Below are 19,617 nucleotides of genomic sequence, written 5' to 3'. Positions count from 1 at the left end.
TGACATTTACAAAACTAGAGAAATTAGGCATATAGGGACCCAGTAACTGGCGTACTGGATCAGACCAGTGGTATAGCTAGGCTACTGTCCTATCTCATATAGTGTTCTGTCTAAAGTACTTATATGGCTCCTGTCATTGTAGCATCTGAGCACTTCACAGTCTTGAGTGTATTTATCCTCACAACACCTCTGAGAGAGGGGGAAATATCTTTTATCTCCATTTTACAGCTGGGGAACTGAGGCGCAGAAAGACTAATTACTTTGCCCAAGATCATATAGGAAGTCTGTGGCAGAACAGGAAACTGAACACTATCCGGAATCCCACACTAGCACTCTAACCAGTAATAGATGTTTCAGAAGATATAAAATTCCCTTAATGGAGAACTGTGGGATAACCTGACCATACGGGAAATTTCCTCCTTATTCCAGATAGATAGTGATTGATTTATACCCTAAAGCATAAGGGATTATCAATACTTATCCTTCCTAATGTAAACATGGATGTTGTTGTTGTCCATATTAATGTCTAATCCTTTTCAGAGTTCTTCTAAGCGCTTGGTCTAAGTGATATATTGTGGTGTGAGTCAGGCTGGATGTAATTGGTTGAGACAAAATGGAAACTGTCCTCTGAAATTTCATCCAAAGATCGCTATTTTTTTTTTTGAAGATTAATATATTGAATTAATATTCCACCTCTTCCTTTCCTCTTTTTTTTTTTTAAGTCTTTTGTAGGTTTTTTTATTCTTCTGAATGTGGGCCAGGATTTGGAATCAGAATCACAGAAACAAAGCTAGAGAGGCTGTTCTCACAGTAATTCCAGCCAAACTAGAATGAGGAAATACAAGAAACTGTGAAAGGAAAAAGAATCTTACTGTTCTCTTAAGGTGTCAAGCCAAATTTTGCAGATTGGATAATTGAGCTAAACTTCAATTAAGCACCCAAGCTAATAAATAATTCATTGCTGTAGTTTGCAAGGCATTTTGGAGGAGCTTGAGTCTGCTATTATTTAAAACAAAATTTGATGCTGTATATATTTTTCACCTAAAAAGGTCCAGTGGTAAAACATTCACTTGTTTCCAGTCAATACCAATATTTTAATTTGTAGCTAATATTGACACTTCACAGATATTGTTACCTAAGTACCTTTCCTAGACTTTCTGCCTTGTATTCATTTCCTTAATCAGCATCTGTGATCACCTTGTAGGTTAGGAATATGGGGAGGTTTTTACCAAGAAGTCGTTCTTGAAGGCAAGATTCTTCTGTTGATACCGTATTAGCTGGCTCCTTATATATTCACTGTCATTATGTCAATAGGAGATCCACATGTGTTGTCATGACGACAGAATACAGCATACCAAACCTAAATGCAATTGTAAAAACTCTGCCCCAAGTGCAGCCATTGGGATTTTAGCAATTTCCAATGCAGCCTTCAATTTATTAGGTTATATTTGGGTAGTACTTGTCAAGGACACACTTTGCTTTTCTGCCTGCACAAATGCATTGACCTGAGGTGCAAAATCAGTAGCAAATGTAGTTTTACGCTGTTCTTTCTTTCAATGCAGTATCCTCTATTGATATATATCTTAGAGCTGCGTTGATGGCTTTCTGATGGTTAAAACAATGTGTTATGTTCAAGTCTTTAGCAGCAATGTCAGCTTTTCATCAAAGGGGGAATAAAATAGTGATAATTATTTTGTTTATTCTGAATTAGCAATTATTTTACTAATGTAACAAAACCACTCAACAAAACAGATTACAAATAGCCTGGCATGGGAAGCAAGGACTGGCCGCAGTCCGCAAGTGTTGGAAGAGACTGAGTAACATGTGTTGTCTATTCAGTCATAGCTATTTTCAAAGACAGTCTAAAGTCTGTCGTAACTTTTTCCTGTTGAAGTGAATAGCATTTTCAGACCACTTCACTTTACAGAAGTGTAAATGGCAGTCTTATTGTGCAATATGGTATTTGAAGAGTCACTTCAATTGATTCTTAAAATACTAAACTGCACTGTAAAATCGTCACTTCAATCACTTCACAGAGTTACAGTTGCCATAAATTTCAGCGGGGAGCAGCTGCAACAGATCGAAACTCCATTTTACTAAAACTAGGGCCAACTGTAACCTCTAAAAATAACACTGTCAATCGTAGAATGCTAACCTGACGATAACAACACACTCTTCTTTTCAATTTAAAGGCATATCATTTAGTAGTGGTATACAAAGATCAACCCATCTACCTCTGGAAACAGACTTAAGACCAACCGGAAATTCAGATCTTGGGTTTTTGGTGAAGCCCATCACAGAGATGGCTCTCAAATATGGCTCTGGATCTAGGTTCAGATTCCAGCCTTCATCCTAGAGTTCAGGGGTGTCCAGATTAAGGTTTTTGGTTGTCTTATTAGATTTGAGAGAATACTTCATAATAGGTAATCTATTTGATGAATTTCACCTCTTTTGCAGACCACAAAACATGTTCAACTACATCATGAAATTCTCATTTTTATTTATAGAAAGTGTACCTGGAAGGGTAGAATATGTAGATTATTAAAATTCATTTTAGAACTCAAATATTCACAGAAAATTTTGTCCGCTATTTACTCATCTCTAAGGTTGATATCTAATCATTGGCTCAGATACTCCAATCTGACTGAGTTGTGCTTAGCACAAGACTGGTGGAAGGTTGGCAGAAGTGACATTAAGTTACCCACATTCTTCCCTAGTTCTGGGACTGACAAGGAATCAGGCTAGCCCTCACTGCAATTAGAGCAGACAAGGGATCATTTCAGATAAGATGCTGTAACCACATGACCTTGGTCCAGACACGTGACAAGTCTCATATGGGAGTGGCATAAGATATGCCAATTTTATGGCTTCTTTGCACCATTGGTGCAAAGCAGCCCTGTGACACATACATACCAGATGGTTGCATTTACTTGTCAGCAGAGTGAATTAAAAGATGTGTCCTTTTTGGAAAGAGCAGAAACAGTGCTGGCCCTCTGCTTGGGTGAATTTCAACCTTTCTGATTATTTGCTAGCACACAGCATATCTGGTTTATACCCACCCTTTTCATGCTTTCTTCCTTTCTATTTTGTACCGCCATTCAATGGAAAAGTAATATTTATTTAGAGCACAAACATATTTTTCAAAACCCATGAAAGATTATCTAGCTATCATAATAATTGACCAACAGAATTATAATTCCTGACTGTTGCCATTTATGCCAGATCTCAGGCCAGGTAGTTTAAGAAAGAACCTCATTACTTCTCATGATGGAATATCAAGACTTAATGAGAATGAATCTTCCTAGTTCTGGCAACCGAAATCCAATATTGCCTAGAATGATCTTATTGGCCAGTTCAAAGAGCAGCCTAGATGCTTGGCGGCGGATTTTCAGAGAAAAGTACATCTGATGCATATGATAATACAAGTCCAATTGGATTATTGGATGGCAAATTGCTAATTATGGTCATTTCCATGTGTACTTGTGATCATTAGAAATGGAAATTAGTGCTAGAAATGGTACTTTCTATCTCTGGGACTAGAAAAGAGGAGTACCTTGTAATAGAAAGGATGACAGAAGGGTAAAAAATGAACGACATAAGTAAACCCATTAAAAAGAGCATTAACATATCACTGTCTATCTGAAGATGTTAAAATAAAAATGTTTCCTCTTTTACAGCATTTGCATATCTTTTGCAATGGATTTGGTAGCTGCCTTAACTAAGCAATGATTGTCTTAAACAGTTTGAATTGACTACATGAACCTACTTCACCTGTCAGGAAAGAAAAGCCCCATCTCAATTAGGGCTGACAAATGATTAAAAAAAAATCACAATTAAGTGTGAGATTAAAAAATGCTATTTCTTTTATCTTTTTCCAGTGCAAATATTTGTAATAAAAATATCAAGTGAGCACTATACACTTTGTATTCAGTGTTGTAATTGAAATCAATATATTTGAAAATATAGGAAGCATCCAAAATATGTATAATACATTTAAATTGGTATTCTATTATTGTTTAACAGTGCAATTAAAACTGTGATTAATCGCAACTATATTTTATCTAGTTAATGTTTTTGCATTAATCACATGTATTAACTGTGATTAATTGACAGCCCTAATTTCAATATAATAATCCCAGGACTAGGAGTCAGTTACTTTATAATTAGAGTGTTTGATAAATCTCTGAAATGTATACTCATCAGACTAAGTGAACAGATCACACACTATTAACAAATGTTTTTCATAAATTACCTAGGTGGTTTTTTCTCTGTGTGTGTGCGTGTTGTTTTATTTTTTGAGAGAGAGAGAGAACACAGGACATACTAATTTGTGGGATGGGGGTGGTGAGGAGTGGTTTTTTTGTTGTTGTTGTTTTTAAATCAACTATTTCTGCCCCAAACTTTTAGTCCTGGCAGAGCTGTGCTTAATGTAGGATCCAAGAGAAGTGCAAAGGTGACTCCTTCAAACGGCTGGACTGCTTGGAAACCAAGCCCCAGGACTAGGTTCCACTCTGGTAACTGTCCTCTACATAAGCCTCTAATACAACCCCCATGCCAGGGGAATTCTCAAATGCACAGCTGGGGCAGCTTTACACATCTTTTGCAGCACTAGAATGACACAAGGGGCCATAGTAAGAGCGATTTAACAGAAAACACTTAAAACACATTGCAAACCCCAGTTGAAATCATGTGTTTTATTCACAATGGACAGATAATATTGGAAAAGTATTAGACCACATTCTGTTCTCAGTCACACTAGTGCATTCCTATTGAAGAAGGACTCAAAGATGCTCTCCTTGTTCAGGAGAAGGATTTAAGATGTGGAGACATTCATCCAGAAAAATTTCAGGCAGAGCCAGGTATATACACTATATATTACATCTTGCCTGTTTCATTAATTTATTGAAATATGAACTAAAATAGTAACTTGCTTTTCACCACTGTGTTTTTGCTTCTCTCTGAATGCAGAATGGAGTCACTAATATGGCACAGAATTCCATTGTTGGCTGAAACACCACTCAATAACGTCCCATCATTCTGCATTGTTTTACAAAATAGCATTTGGCTCGCCTCTAATGGTGAAATGGTACAATGCCACTGACCCCTGAGTGCCTCTAAATTGCTTTTCCTGTTACGTATGTGCATCAGAAGAACATTATCAACAGACTACACCATCCAGGTTGCCAGTGAACCTCAGTATACAGCGAAAACCCTGCTAATGATCACTGTACCATGGTCATCCATCCAAACAGCCAGTAAAATGTTAGCCTTTGTGAGAGTGCCTCCACACTGCATTATGCAGTCATCTGTTACGAAGGTCAGAAAAATTCCAGTCCCTTTCATTGCCTTTAAGAGGAGATTTCACCATAATTAAGATATAAGGAAAATGAAGAAGCCACCACAAGAAGTGCACCTAGGTAGGGCTGAGCATAAATGTTTGTCTTGATGGAAGAGGATGCATTAGCGTGCAGTATTTTTGTGCTAGTGCAGGGTTCACCAACAAGCCATCACAAGCGCTACAGTGTATCCTCTGCAAAGACGGTGTCTCATCAGGGAGAACGCAGTATCTTTTGGATGGGATGTGACTGGAAGGGTCCTGATCGCCTTTAACCAATGACATGAGTGGAAATATCTAAGCAGCACTCCCCACATGGTAGGTTTTGGGTTGATGTCCTTCAGTTGCCAAATCACTCACTCACCAAGTTAATGCAACACAGATTCACACTTCTCTGCTCCTGGCCAACTTGTAACTATTGTTCATGTGCACATTAACATTTCATTTCCTACGGCTTTCAACCCACTTCTCAGTGCTGAATGATTATGTGAAATAAAAACAGCCAATTATCATGTCTTTCCGGCTCCTTCTGTTGCTGCAGAGATACCAGTGAATTAATTATGGGAATCAAATCAGTCATGGTCTAGACAGGGTTTGCATGGAATCTGAGCTGTGTTGACACAGTCTGTGTGTTCAGGACATAGAATTGCTTCTCCTTATCTCTCCAGACCCATTTCCCCTCCTTTTGGGTCAAAACTCACAGCAGGCTCTCCTTCAGGCCTCTTTGTCCTCATCAAATCATCTTCCCCCCAAGTCTATTTCCCATCCTCCAAGGATGTCCCATTATTAACTCCACTTACTTCAGGAACATTGTATTGTCACTTAAACTCCCTTCTCACCCAGCCTACCTTAGAGACACTCTTAAATGGAATTCAGACTGCTGAAGATTTTGTGCAGTTGGGGAACTGTCAAAATCACAGTGTTCTAGTTTTACATTTCCTGGAATAGATCTTAGTTTGTTTCTATGGTGCTGAACTGTATGCTAACACTGAAGTTTCTGCTGATTCTTTATTGAAGAGACTGTAAGTGGATGTGTGTGTTGTTTAGAGTGATTCAGTATTAGTAACTTAGATGTGGGTGTTTTAAAGATCACTAGGTGACTTGTGTTTGCTTTTCCTTTCAGATCCCAAGCACAATGTCGACACCTGACAGAAAGGAGGTTGTAGGCGAATGGGTTTCGCTAAATAGCTTCAACCCTGACCTAAAGAAGAGCTCTGTGTAAGCTTGAAAGCTTGTCTCTCTCACCAACAGAAGTTGGTCGAATAAAAAATATTACCTCATCCACTTTGTCTTTCAAATCTTTACTTCTTCTCCTCTAAGACAGCCAGCCCTTATCTCTACCTCTTCTGTGTGCTTGCTTGACCCTTTTTGCTATAAAATACACTAATTTTGTAAAGATTCTTTCCCTCCATTTCTAGATACAGATTTTTTAAAGGAAAATAAAAGTTGAAACATGCTTGAAGCATGTCTTTCAGAACATATTCCACAACAACACGGTGTAGCGTAGATATATTACTGTGCTTTTTGCTCCCAATATAACAGAGATTTTAAGAGAATGGGGATGATCCAGGCCTAGACTATTATGTATGTTGGCACCTCACATGCTTTCTAAAATATTATTATTTATATTACTGTAGCACCTAGGAGCCCTAGTCATAGAGCATTACCCTATTGTACTAGGCTCTGTATAAACACAGAACAAAAAGATTGTCCCTTCCCCATAGAGCTTACACGCTCCAGAATTTTTTTTCTTTAAACTTTGGGTTTTAGAGCCCTTAGTCTGACTTTCTGGACAGAACCTTTGGCAGTTCCACAGAGTTAAAGTTGGATAAATGTGTAGCTGACTGTTGCTTTCCATTTTTAATAAACATATTTATTAAAAATGGAAAATATGAAAAATTGCATTAAAAGTCAAAATTCAGAATATTTTTACCAGCTTTCGCGCAGATCTCATGCATTTTTGTATCTTGAAGCATAGTGTAATTGACAATGATTTCTACTTTAAAATAAAAAAATTAGGGAATATAGCTGAGGGTGTTACATGTAAGGGAAGAGGCCTGAGACTTGGTTTTACATGAGATAGTTTTAGCTCGAATGCATTTAGGAAGTCCTAAATCCTAAATGGACTGGGACTTCTCCATTTAAGATTCCACGTCTTTCCTGACACTGAACTGAAACAGCTGCAATCAGAGGAGACATTCAAGCTGAGAAAATGGTCAGGAGGTAGGACATCCTCCTGGAGGGTCCCTAAGCTCTGGGAACAGCTTTCTACCCTGATCTGAAATACATAGGGTCTCCTGATCTTCAGAGGAAGCTGTAAGGTGTGTCTATATGCTAAGGTTTTTGCAGATGAAAGGGTTTGACAGAGTTTAGGTCTGCACAAGGGAGAGAATCTTTATGTTGTGTTGTTGACTATCAAATGGTAGGATGATATTTAGTATTCTTGGTTATCCTTTTTCTGTACAAGTTTTATTTCATGTTTTTGAGTTTTACAGGTTAATAAGCTTTGATTTTTGGTGTTCACCTGTTAACTGAAAGACACCAGAAATGGTTTGATCCTGTTTACATTAGCAGCTGGGACAGCTGAGAAAGTTTCAATGGGGTTCATATAAGCATCTAAAAGTTTAGAACGTGCTCTGAACATCCAAAACTTCTTGGCCTGAAAATTAAGCTGGAAATATTATGAGAACAAGGTTTCAGGTTGGGCTGGGCTGAAAATCTCCCAAGAATGGTCCACTACTCAGTATCTCTCTATTTCCACTTTTGGTCTCATACACAACAAAATATAGAGACACATACAAATAGCATTATTTTGAAATGTTTTGATTCAAGCTGGGAGCAAACTGAGTGGGAGAGATGATCTACTGGATAAGGAACAGGATCTGCTTTTCTTCCCTTTCTGCACATGCTTCTTCTCTGACCTGAGCCACGTCACTTGCTCTGTCTGTGCCTCGGTTTTTTTTTTTCCTATGGAGTGGTGGTAAAAGGTGGCTCACTGATTTGTGCATTCATTGTTTGTTTGCATATGCAAAATGGCTGCATACCTCCTACTTGCAGGTGCAATCACTCAGTGCACAAAATTCGAGGAGAGCCAAAAAATTACTGCATTTTTAATTTGATATGTCTCCTTTTAGAAACTGCCTATGTCATTAAAAAAAAGTATTGTGTCTCAAAGTGCTTTATTTGGTTGACTAATATGATTTGAAATTACAGTAATTTGCTAGCTTCCCTGTTTTCAGGGGAGCAAATGGTTAAGAAGCTGTAGGCTGTGGCACAGTAATACTACCGCAACTCTTGTTTGAAGTCCTGCATGTTTGTCTGTTGACATGAATGTGTGGTAAGCTGTAAACCATGCCATCTTGCAACTATGCCAACATAACCTAAAAGTCCTCAACTATCAGATTAATGGTATTCGTTCATTGGTGGTAATAGCCATACAGAGCAAGTGGCCAGGAAAGGTCTATCTGAATAGAGCTGTGCAAGATTCAGCAGTGTCTTTTTGTAAGCTATTAGGCAAACCTTATTTCATTTTGAGTCTTAGGCTTGAGTGAAGTCCCAAATTAGGTACAATGCAGCCCAAACCTGCCATTTACACCTAGCTAGGGATGAAAGGGTTCATCACTAACTCAGGCTATATCAACCCAACACGTGTCCTGGGTTTACCTTGGTGAACCAAGGCCAGGTTCCTAATGAATCCCTAAGCAAGATGAATTGGATATGAAAGATTCAGACAGCTGTACCCCTGGGTAGGGTACATTTAGCATGGTCCCTTCTGCTGTATCCCAGCACTGCCTCTGCATTGCCACAGGGTTCTTCTTTCACAAGACTGTCTGTCTGTGTCTTAAACTGCTTCAGTGGCCTTAGTTGGCAGCTTAGTCCATGCCAGATGTTCTAACTCGTTGTATGAAATGCTGTAGCCATAGCCCTGCTCGCATTCATAGTTTACTCTTCACATTGTAACTTTTAGATGATGTGCTGACTTGACTCTGTCGCTAATGAGAACAGTTTATCTTTGTCTGACCTCTGCCTGTTTGTGAATTCTGTTAGGTCACCTGAAAGCCTTCTGTGCTCAAAACAGTACTGGCCATTCCATGCCCTCCCACCCCCCAACACCTCCTCAGTCGTTCTGCTTAGAAAGCTTCCGGTTAATGTACTGCATTTAATCATCATGATCTTGTCAGTCTTTCTCCTCAGGCCAGTGAAGTTTGAATGGGCCCAATTCATGCCAACTCCCTAGCTAGGTATTTCTGTGCCCCTCCTCACTGTGGAAATCTGATCATTTGTGTACTGAGCCCTGGCCTATACTACAAACATCTGTTGGTATAACTGTGTTGTTCAGGAGTGTGGAAAATCCACAGTTATACTGACCAAACTTCCGAGGTAGACACCACTGTTGATGGGAGGGCTTCTCCCATTGACGTAGCTACTGCCTCTTGGGGAGGTATAGGTGTAGACAAGCCCAGATGTCTAACTTAATGAAGGTGCCCAAGGGATGAATTTATTCTATTGTGTGGATGAGCCAATGAACTCCTGTGTCGTCCTCAGTGCAGCATGTTATGGCAAGATGTTTGCTGCCCTGCTGATGAGAGAGGAGATGGAGAATAATGAAAAGAAAAATCTATGCACAAAAAATAAGAACGACTTTCCTTTTCTTATCACATCCTGGCTGAAAAAGACTGTGAGTACATTTGGCGCAGGCAGGCTGACCCCCACAGTAGTAGAATTCTCTGGTGGCAAAGATGTTTTGCTGCTGGCAAAGGGGGAGTGGCCAGAAATTCCTCACGTTTCACTGATTTTCTGTTTCAACCGTTCGGGGCTCAGAACAGCCTTCAGGGGAACTAGTGCTGGACCAGGACCAAGAAAGCACAAACATGAGCTTCAAGCTGCCTTTGCACACCCCTCTCCCAGCCCTGCTTTGTGGAATTTAGCCCCTAATTTCCTGTGTCACTGCTACCAGTGCAAAATATAAAATTACACTACTTTTGGCAAGAGCTGGGGGTGGAGGGATAAAGCTATTATTCCATTAGAAGCTCCTCTTGGGAGTTGACATAAGGGTCATTTCTAAATGACATTTGTACTGATTTGGCTGGCTTCAACCTAGTTTTGATATGAGTGTTGTCTTTGTGACCTTGTTATTAAGTAAACTTGCTTACAGCTGCGGCTGTACGGGACAACAGTGATGTTTTCACCATAGGATGTGCTTAAATTGGAGGACAGTGAATACACAAAATGTGCTGCCAAAAGCTAATTGGAGAAAAATTAGTCCTTGATATCAGGTAGAAGATAGAAGTAGCCTGGTCAAGCATGTGCCATCAATGTACGATCAGTGATAATAAACAATTTAGAAATAACACAAAAATAGCCAGGACAGTAAAAGTCATCCCAATTGAAGTTTATAAGTGTATTTTGTATGAGTTGCATAAAACAAAGAATATTCATACTACTTAGTGGTGATTGGAAGAGAACTAATGAAATATGTCATTTGGATGTATACAAAAAGGTGGTAGGTTGTAAGGGATAGTTGGGGCTCCTATGGAGACACAGGAGAAGTCCATCATGACCTGCCTGCTCCCTAGGAGAAGGTAACTAGCCATTGTCTTTTTCAGTATCTCTATTGTTTCGTGCTTTTAATACTAATTGTAATCTAAGGCATGTGTCTGGTTCAGATAAAGATTTGAATTAATAAACCTGTGTGTCTCGGACCTGAGTGTTTGTCATTCTCACCCAATGCTCCAGCAGGTTTTTCTGTGCAACTATTGCCTTACAATTAACATGCTCTGGTGGGTGTTAGAAACACCGCTGTAGTGCTCTCCTCCTGATCTCACTTTCCTTTCTTACAGCTTCAAATGAAAATGAGCGAGCGAGCTGTCTCCCTCAACACCATAGTGCCCTTGCCCCGGAGTGCCTACTGGCAGCACATTACACGGCAACACAGTACGGGCCAGCTGTACGGCCTACAAGGTAAGGGAGAGATGGTGCAGGGAGAATCGAACTGCCACAAACCGGACCAAAGAGTGGTTTGAACACCTATTGTACTGGAAACAATAATTGTGTTATAGGCAGGGATGGTAGCACCATCTATTTATGGTTGCCCAGCACTTTCCTATTATAAGATCCTGTAATTAGTTGCTTATAATTTGCCACACTTTGACCACTCAGCCGGAAATTTACTATGTCACGTGTCTGTCCAAGGCTGAATTATTTTGGAAAACTTCAGCCAAAATGCTTTAGCCATTTCCAAGAACAAAACTACGCAAAATATCAAAAAATTCTAGCAACTTTTTCTTTCTCTAGCACCGCCCATGCTTTGGAGCAGGGACTTGAATTTGTCAGCAGGTGGCCTTTGTGTCAGGGCTGTATCATTTGCTGTCCCTGTGAAAATCTGCCCAAATTTGGGCAAGTTATAAGCCTTTGAAAAATTGCAGTTGGCACGTTTATGGTCCGGTCCTGGAACATGCCTTACTCATGGGAGTAGTCAATTGAGTACAGCAAATTCAAATTATTCTAATAACGAAATGGTTTGGAAAGATCAAGTGATTTGAAATGATCAGAATGAGTTGAAATGATTTGCTGGGGGATTTTTTAATCCACCACTCAAATGTGTTATCCCTCCACTAACAGTCACTAACCCTTCTCCTTGTCCAACCCTCTCACACCAGTCCCTCCAACAACAAACAGGGAAATACGGCTTAGTAAAGCACACAGTGGAGTAGCCTGGCTGTGAACAATTCATCCAGTTCAGCAGTGGGATAACTGCTTGCTTGCATCCTCATACTCAGGGGAACTGCAGTTCCTCTGGCTATCACATTTCAGATCTACTTCCCGTTGCCAGCCTAAGGGATAGCACAGACCATTCTGTGAGATTTCTCAGAAGAGCCTGAGCAATTTTGAGTAAAGTTAGATTTTCCTATGGGGTCAGTAGTTCAGCAGTTCCATACAGCCCATTATTGCCTCTATCATGATCACTGGGGGACATCTAGTGGCTAGTAAGAGTCTTTATCTTGATAACTAAGTCAGTGCTGTAATTTATCAGGTAGGAATGTTGAATGGTGAGTGTGCCATAGACACTACAAACATGGAGGAAAACATGGTCCGATCCTTAGTGTCTGGCATGTGATCTTTAAAAATGATCAGTGTTGACCTGATTCTACTGGTAAAATTCCCCCCAAGCTCGGTAGGAGCAGAGTTAGACCAGTGCTGAGCATTTCTGAGATTCCCACTCTTACAATTTACGAGCTGATCCCAGGAGGTTTTACTGCAACATCTCCAATATATTATAGATCCTTTGGTTCAAATACATCTATTATGTAACTCCGTTAAGCTCCATCACATGTCTGGACTGTCTTGTTTGTTACTATTGACTCCAGTCGGAATTGTGGGTGCTCAGCACCTCTCCGGATCAGGCCCTAAATCAGTACCTTCTAGTTTGTGCACATAGTTTTAATTTAAAATTGAAACCTTTTCCCATCTACATTTTTACATTGTGAAGTTTATTATTTTAAATCTGCTGGAATGAAGCTGACGGGCTGTTTCGGGGTTGGTACTGTATTGATGATGATCAGTAACTGAGGACTGGGGATCTGTTCTGAGTCGTCAGCAGAGGAATTCTGAAAACAGACTGGATTAACCGAATATTTAACAGAAACAAGGCAATAGTGGATTACTGGATGTCAGGAACCAAAAACTGTCACAACCCCTCTGGCCTGATTTTCTCTCTAGAGCACTTTGGAATAAAACTTGGACAATTCCTTTGTTTCCTTTAGTTAATGAAGAGGGATTGAAATAGCTTTGCTAGATGTCAATACTGGAGAGGCAATGGAGAGAGGCCTAGACTCTATCATCCAGGCACAACCCTTAGTAGGGTAGAGTTGTATTGTCCCAAGAGGAGGCACCACTGACACGCACCACAGAGATAAAATGTTTCCCTGAGCTCACTGACTTGCAGGAAGAAAACACCTGCTGCACTAACCCTGAGAAGGCTGCAGCATGAATTGTTTAGTGTATTGAAGGACAGGCTAATCTTGGCGTGGCTTGCACTGCAGAGAGCACCAGTAGGGAACATTCATGCCACTCAGAGAGCTCAGGGACAGCAGTTGTGTCTGGCGCCCATGCAGGGTGATGCACAAGGGCAGGCTACTGGCAACCTTGTAAAGTTTAACAATGGGGATGTTGGCAACAATTTGTCCCAGAAAGAGAAATAGTTGGAGAAGTCAAGGCCTTACTGCGCCTGACTACAATTGAGTCCCATGAAATAGGGAGCATGTGGACAGACTTTGAGCTAAATGACTGAAAAACAAAACAAAATGTTGTAAATGTGTGTTTTGCAGAACTGTGTAGGGGCTGGTAAGGCCACACACTGCAGTTCTGATATCAAAGTGCAGATATCACTTGCCAACCCCAAGTGTTCAAATGTCAAGTTAGAACTAAAAAAATCATGAAACTGGCATGAATGATGGGGATTTGGGGGGGGAGGTTAAAATGTGGGGTTCTTTTAATTTGCTACCTAGTTTTGAGCCTTTAGGGTTCATGTTTTCAAGTTTTTTTTTGTCTGCAATAATGAGGTGTACAATTTTTTTAAAATGAAAGCTGAGATTCTCACATTCAAATGACTCCAGGAACTGGGTTTACCATATATTGCAAGACTTGTGATAAAAATCACAAGAGATGGCAACACTGAGATACAGATAGGCTTGACAGGACTAGATTGCTATTGGTAAGAATCTGTAAAACATCAGTTTCACAGACAATTTGTACACACACAAACCGGCAAAAAAGTTTTCCATCTAGGATGACTGAAATTTACAGAAGTAAGAAAAATGCTGCTTCAGAACTTTAGAGTTTGATATAAGGATATTTATTTTGTATATTTTGACTTATGATGATGACAGTTTGTGTTTTAATAGTTATAAAACATTCACTTTTTGAATCTCCAAATCTACTGTCATGAAATAATTGTCAGACCCCCTGTGACTTCCCGCAAGTGTGAAAATTTAAATTGATAAAAATAAAAAAAGGTTTAATATAACATTAATATTAATCTATTGAATTTATTAAAAAAAAATCCAGTTCTGCCAAGCCATAGCCTGTGTACCATTCTCATTCTCTTGCCTCATTTATCACCAACTCATAAACAAAGCTAAGCAGATTTTTCCCTACTGTCTTTGAAGACTATCTGAACACTAAAAAGAAAAGGAGTACTTGTGGCACCTTAGAGACTAACCAGTTTATTTGAGCATGAGCTTTCGTGAGCTACAGCTCACTTCATCGGATGCGATGAAGTGAGCTGTAGCTCACGAAAGCTCATGCTCAAATAAACTGGTTAGTCTCTAAGGTGCCACAAGTACTCCTTTTCTTTTTACGAATACAGACTAACACGGCTGTTACTCTGAAACCTATCTGAACACTAGGGGGCGCAGACACAATATAAAAGCACCATATGTTTTGAAAAAGGGATGAAGAGTAAAAGCAATACTTTGCTTAAATGCCAGTTTGAATTTGCTCCATAAATTAGGGCTTATGAAAATGATCTTCCAATGAGCCTTTGACACAACAAGAAAAACATGTTTGCAACATTGCCCCACAATCAGCAGATTTTTCTTACTGTGGTTTATGATAAATTATTACTTTAATAAGGGGCTTTAACACCAATGTTTTTGACGTAAGATGAATAGGGAGACAATATTGGTACAAACTGTTATTTTTATACTTGAAAAATTGCTTAGATTAGATAAACTAAATAGAAGGATCCTTGAAAAAATCCACAGCTCGGACTGGCTAATGGATCTAAATTCTCTGATAAGCCCTGGGACTTCCAGAAATAAGTCATACATAGAATAGTGTTCCAATTAGTAAACACCCAATAGGATTATTGTGTCACTCGGCATTTAGAACTGCTTTTCACACAGTACCTGTAACATATGTAATCAGTTTAGTTTACCAAAATCTTAGAATGCACCAAGTTACCAAGAGAAAAGGAAACACTCAGTATAAAATAAACTTGGTGCTAAGCATGGGCCCTATTGCAATACCCTTACACACTTTGAGTAGTATTTTACTAAGTGAGAAGTGGAGAAGGTTGATATTTGTAAAATTGCTATAAAACTACATTTTCTGAGGGAAAGTTTTTGAAAGCAAAAAAATTCAATTTCCAATTTTCTTTTTTAATTTTCCAAAATATATGAACATTTTCATTTTGAATTGACATTTTGAAACAAAATGGCCTGATCTTGTTTTGAAACGTTGAATCAAAACTTTGGGTATGCTATTCGTTTGTGAAATGTTTCGCTGTTACGACTTTCTGTTCCGATTCAGAATGGAAACTGATTTGCTAATGTTGAAATTGTCATTTCCCGACCATCTCCAGGGAGTAGTCCCATGGATCGTACTGGGATGGCCTTTGAAGTAAGGCACCACTCTGCATGAGTACATGCAGCTCAATTTGGCCCTGTTTACATTTTTATTTAATTTAGGGCAAAATGACTGCTTGTCCTATACACTCTCACAGGAGAGTGAGGCGATATAGGAGCCCCTGTGTGTCCTGAATGGGGTAAACACTTTGTGGGTCGCACCAAGGAAGGGAGAGCAGCCTCTATGGGACCGCTCTTGTCCCTTCCTCACAGGAGGGTGGAGAGTGGGTGGAGCCTTGGCTCCTTCCTGCAGCAAATCAGGTAGTAGAGCTGAATCAGCATGGCAGGAGAAGCAGTCTTCTACCTGTATGTATGTATGTATGTGTGTATATATATATATATATATATATATATATATATATATATATATATATATATATATATATATGTGTGTGTGTGTATACAGACCAGTATCAGATTGCTTCCCCCTGGAATAAGGAAGGAGCCCAGAAGGGACATGTGACTCTCTACATTCCCTTCTTGGTCAGCTCCTAGGGCAGTGCGGCAGATTGCACAGTGACAGTCTTTCCCTGAAGTGACTAAAGTGAGTCTAATGCATGTCTCATTCTTTAGCTAGTTCTCGAATAAAGTGCTGTGTACAGTAACTGTGCTTCTTTCTCTTACATCTGATTTGATGAAGATGTTTCAAGCCCCCTGAAGCTTCATCGAACAGACACTTTCCCCACTTACAGATCAGAGCATTGATAAAAGACTGTAAAGGATTTGAAAACTCTCTCTGTCTTGTGACAGCCTGGCCCGGTGGATAATAATGATGACGGCAAGCAAACAAAGGTGGAAATACTGAAAAATTCAGCTTGGATTGAATTAAGTCCTTGAATACAATTTTTTTTTTTTTTTTAACCTTGGCAAGAAAGAAATGTGTACTGTAGATATTTGAAAAAATGCCAAACCAACTATCACAATGTATTTAATATTTTACACCTGGAGGGGACAGAAATCAGAAATGTTACTGAATGTTTTTATATGATAGATATATGTTGCAAATATATGAATTTGTCTTATGATGTGGAGTACTGTGATACCATTTAGTCTGTTTCCGCATCGTGTTTGTTGATGTCAGCTGTGCCAGCAATCTCATGGTTCCTGTTTGTTGTAACTCTTACCCTTTAGTTGCTAACATTATTGGTTAAGACTAATCTGTGACCATAGTACTTTCAGAAATGATGGCCAGTTTTAAGCAGCAATTGGATCTGTTTTTCCTGTGCTAAGTCTCCTTGAGTCCTGGTAGACTTTTAAAAGGACACTGTCAAAGTTTCTTTAATTTTTCCATGTTTATTTCCAACTCTGTGGTGTTTAAAAATAAAACCTTTTCCCCCAATGTTGTGCTTTTCCGTGTGAATGCCAGAATCAGCAGTGCAGTCAGCTCAGAGAATAATGTCAAGCAACAGCCACTCATGAGTAAGCAGAGGGAAACTGGGTTATTTTGGATCTCTCCCAAAGAATTGCCATTCTTTAGGATTTGTGATGAATTTAGAGAAACAGAATAGTAACTTCCACAGTCTTTATCCCATGAGCTCCAAATAATTTTGTGGCAGTGGTCACATTTTGTGTCCTAGCTACTGTGTTTGACAGTATCCCTTTAAGTGCTGCATTCACAGATATGATATTAGAATGTTAATTAAGTTGGACAGAATTTTTCACCCAACAGTTGTGTTTTGTGTGTTTTATATTGCGTTAACTGGATAGCCAGTTTATGGGCATTAAATGGGGAATTGGAGACCCATAGTGAATAATTCTGACTGTTCTGATATTTCATAAATGAGGGAGCTATGTGTAGTGATACAGACTCTTAACAGTAGTTAATAAAATTTGCTAATAAGTCAATGAGAAAGAGCAAGGGTGAACAACTGGTTTATTTTCCTCCAAATGATGGGCACTTGTAGCTTGAACTCCAGCCACAGTCGGTCCTAAAATGTATAGGTTCTAGAAGCCACTCCTGCATCTTCAGGCAATGCTCACTTCAGTATCAGTAAACCCACACATGCCCAAGTCATCTGGAAACTGACAGGAACATGAAATTTCCCTTGAAATGAGCACTAGCACTCTTTACCAGGATGTATCAGCGAAATGTAAGATGGTGGCATCTATAAAATCCATTTTTTTTTAAATCAAACAAGTATTGTATGATGATTTTTTTTTTAAACTGGAAGAACTAAAGTGACATGCAGGGGAAATAGCAATCAGTCTGCTTACAATGCCAGAAGCCAGATCAGTCTCTCTCTGAAACCTATTACTTACATAAAGAGCTTTTTCCCTTTGCCGCTAGAGACGGTGCTGTTTTTGCAAATTCAAACCCAAGGTGGGTTCAGATCCTGGTCCCATTCAACCAACTCCCACAAAGTTCACATGTTGAAGTAAATGGCTCTGGTTTGACTGTGTGTGTTCAGCATCAAGGCAAGATAGAAGGGGTGGTTTGGGTTTTGCAGAAATGTGCTGGTCATGTTTAGGTTCTGCAAAACCCAAAGCAGGGTGGTTTAGATCTGAGTCCCATTTTACCCATACTCCAAATGTCTGATAAATGGTTTTGATTATCTGTCTTTCTGCCTGTGGAATTTCTAGAATCCTTATCACCCGTGTCCCTGTCTCGAGTAAAGTGTTTTGTGAAAAGGTTTTCATTTCACTTTTAGATGTCTATTCCAGGAAAATGATGACCTTTTACAATACTTAAAAGGAATCATGGTCTTTTATAATAAACCATGATACTGTCATAGATTTTAATATTCAGAATTTAACCCATTTTCTCCCAATTTATCTACAATTTTATTCTTGGGTATCAATTTTATTATGTTAGAATATCATAATGCCCAAAGGTCACAAAGCCCAAAGTCTGCATTATGGTAGGTGCTGTACAAGACACAGTCCTTCCCTTCGAGAGCGTACAAGCTATGAAAACATGGAAGAGTTTTGGAGCTGAAGACACAACAAGAAATACAGTGGGAAACAGAAGAAAGAAGTGGGTGAAAGAAATGGCTGGAATGTTTATGGGAGATACCATTTTGCTGTGGTGACCGCCTACAATGAGATTTTTATTAGCAAAGACCTCATAATTTCGACCTATGAACATTATTAGAAGGAAGCTCAGTGAAGTCAGAGTTGAGCTAATAAATAAGGCCTGATTAATTTTTACTTAATAATTTCACCAGCTTCGGGGGAGTTACTCTGAATTTAAACTGGAGTAGGTCAGGTCCTTAGACATCAGGTCCTTAGACATATCTATGCATTCATTGTGTGAGCAGGTTTTGGAAATACTATATGAGAAAGGATGCCAAATGATTCATGTGGAGCCTGGTCAGTTATGTGCTGAGTCTGATATGATTGTGATGCCATCGCTTTTACCTGTCACAAGTGGCTGGCCCTTTAAGGAGAGTCAGGGTCAGCATTGCCTGTGAGCAGACACCCTCCCAACTGATCCTGATGTGCTGAGGGTTACATGGTGTGGGTCTGGTTTAAGTGCAGGTGTGAAAAAGCTGGGTGATCTCACAGTCTTTTAGGGCAGCTTGATTGAGAAGAAGGTAAGCTGCTGCAAGGAGAGGCTTGTTTCTCATGTGACTAGCCCTGAAGGGAGAGGGTAACTGGAGAGAAAGAAGCTTGTGAAGCAGGGCTTGGGAATGGCCCAGGCTCAGGCGGATGTATGTAAGGATGCAGCCTGAAAAGAGACAGACAAGGGGAAGGTCACCAGGGAAGAAGCCCTGAGGGACAGTGGACTGAGAAGAACTGGGCCTCCATGGAGAAAGCCATGGAAGATGGTGCTTTGTAAAAAATAGTGAGGAAGATCTCTATGGATCCTGGGAAAGAGTGAAGAATCTGCAGGGAATTGAGCCCAGGAAGGGTGGTAGTTATGTTTCTTTGTGTTTA

At 39.6% G+C, this 19,617-nt stretch overlaps 1 protein-coding gene across 8 annotated transcripts in view; it reads left to right on the top strand.

Moving 5' to 3' along the window:
- Positions 1-18,451, top strand: part of DOK5 (docking protein 5) — an 85,863-nt gene extending 67,412 nt beyond the window's left edge. For 6 of the 8 annotated variants that reach the window (XM_027822296.3, XM_007059758.4, XM_043527199.1 and 3 more), the window contains 2 exons: positions 11,176-11,296; positions 16,382-18,451. In XM_027822296.3, coding sequence (XP_027678097.1) covers positions 11,176-11,296; positions 16,382-16,446 — 186 coding nt within the window. In that variant the 3' untranslated portion in view covers positions 16,447-18,451. Of the gene's footprint in view, positions 1-732; positions 3,933-6,458; positions 6,554-11,175; positions 11,297-16,381 lie in introns of those variants that run through there. The other 2 variants (XR_006285462.1, XM_043527200.1) reach the window with 2 other exon arrangements.
- The last annotated feature ends 1,166 nt before the right edge of the window (positions 18,452-19,617 follow it).

This window comes from Chelonia mydas, chromosome 13, assembly GCF_015237465.2.
Source record: "Chelonia mydas isolate rCheMyd1 chromosome 13, rCheMyd1.pri.v2, whole genome shotgun sequence".
Taxonomy (NCBI): domain Eukaryota; kingdom Metazoa; phylum Chordata; order Testudines; family Cheloniidae; genus Chelonia; species Chelonia mydas.
The sequence above is the reverse complement of the archived record's forward strand: the minus strand, read 5'-3'. Positions and strand labels throughout refer to the sequence as shown.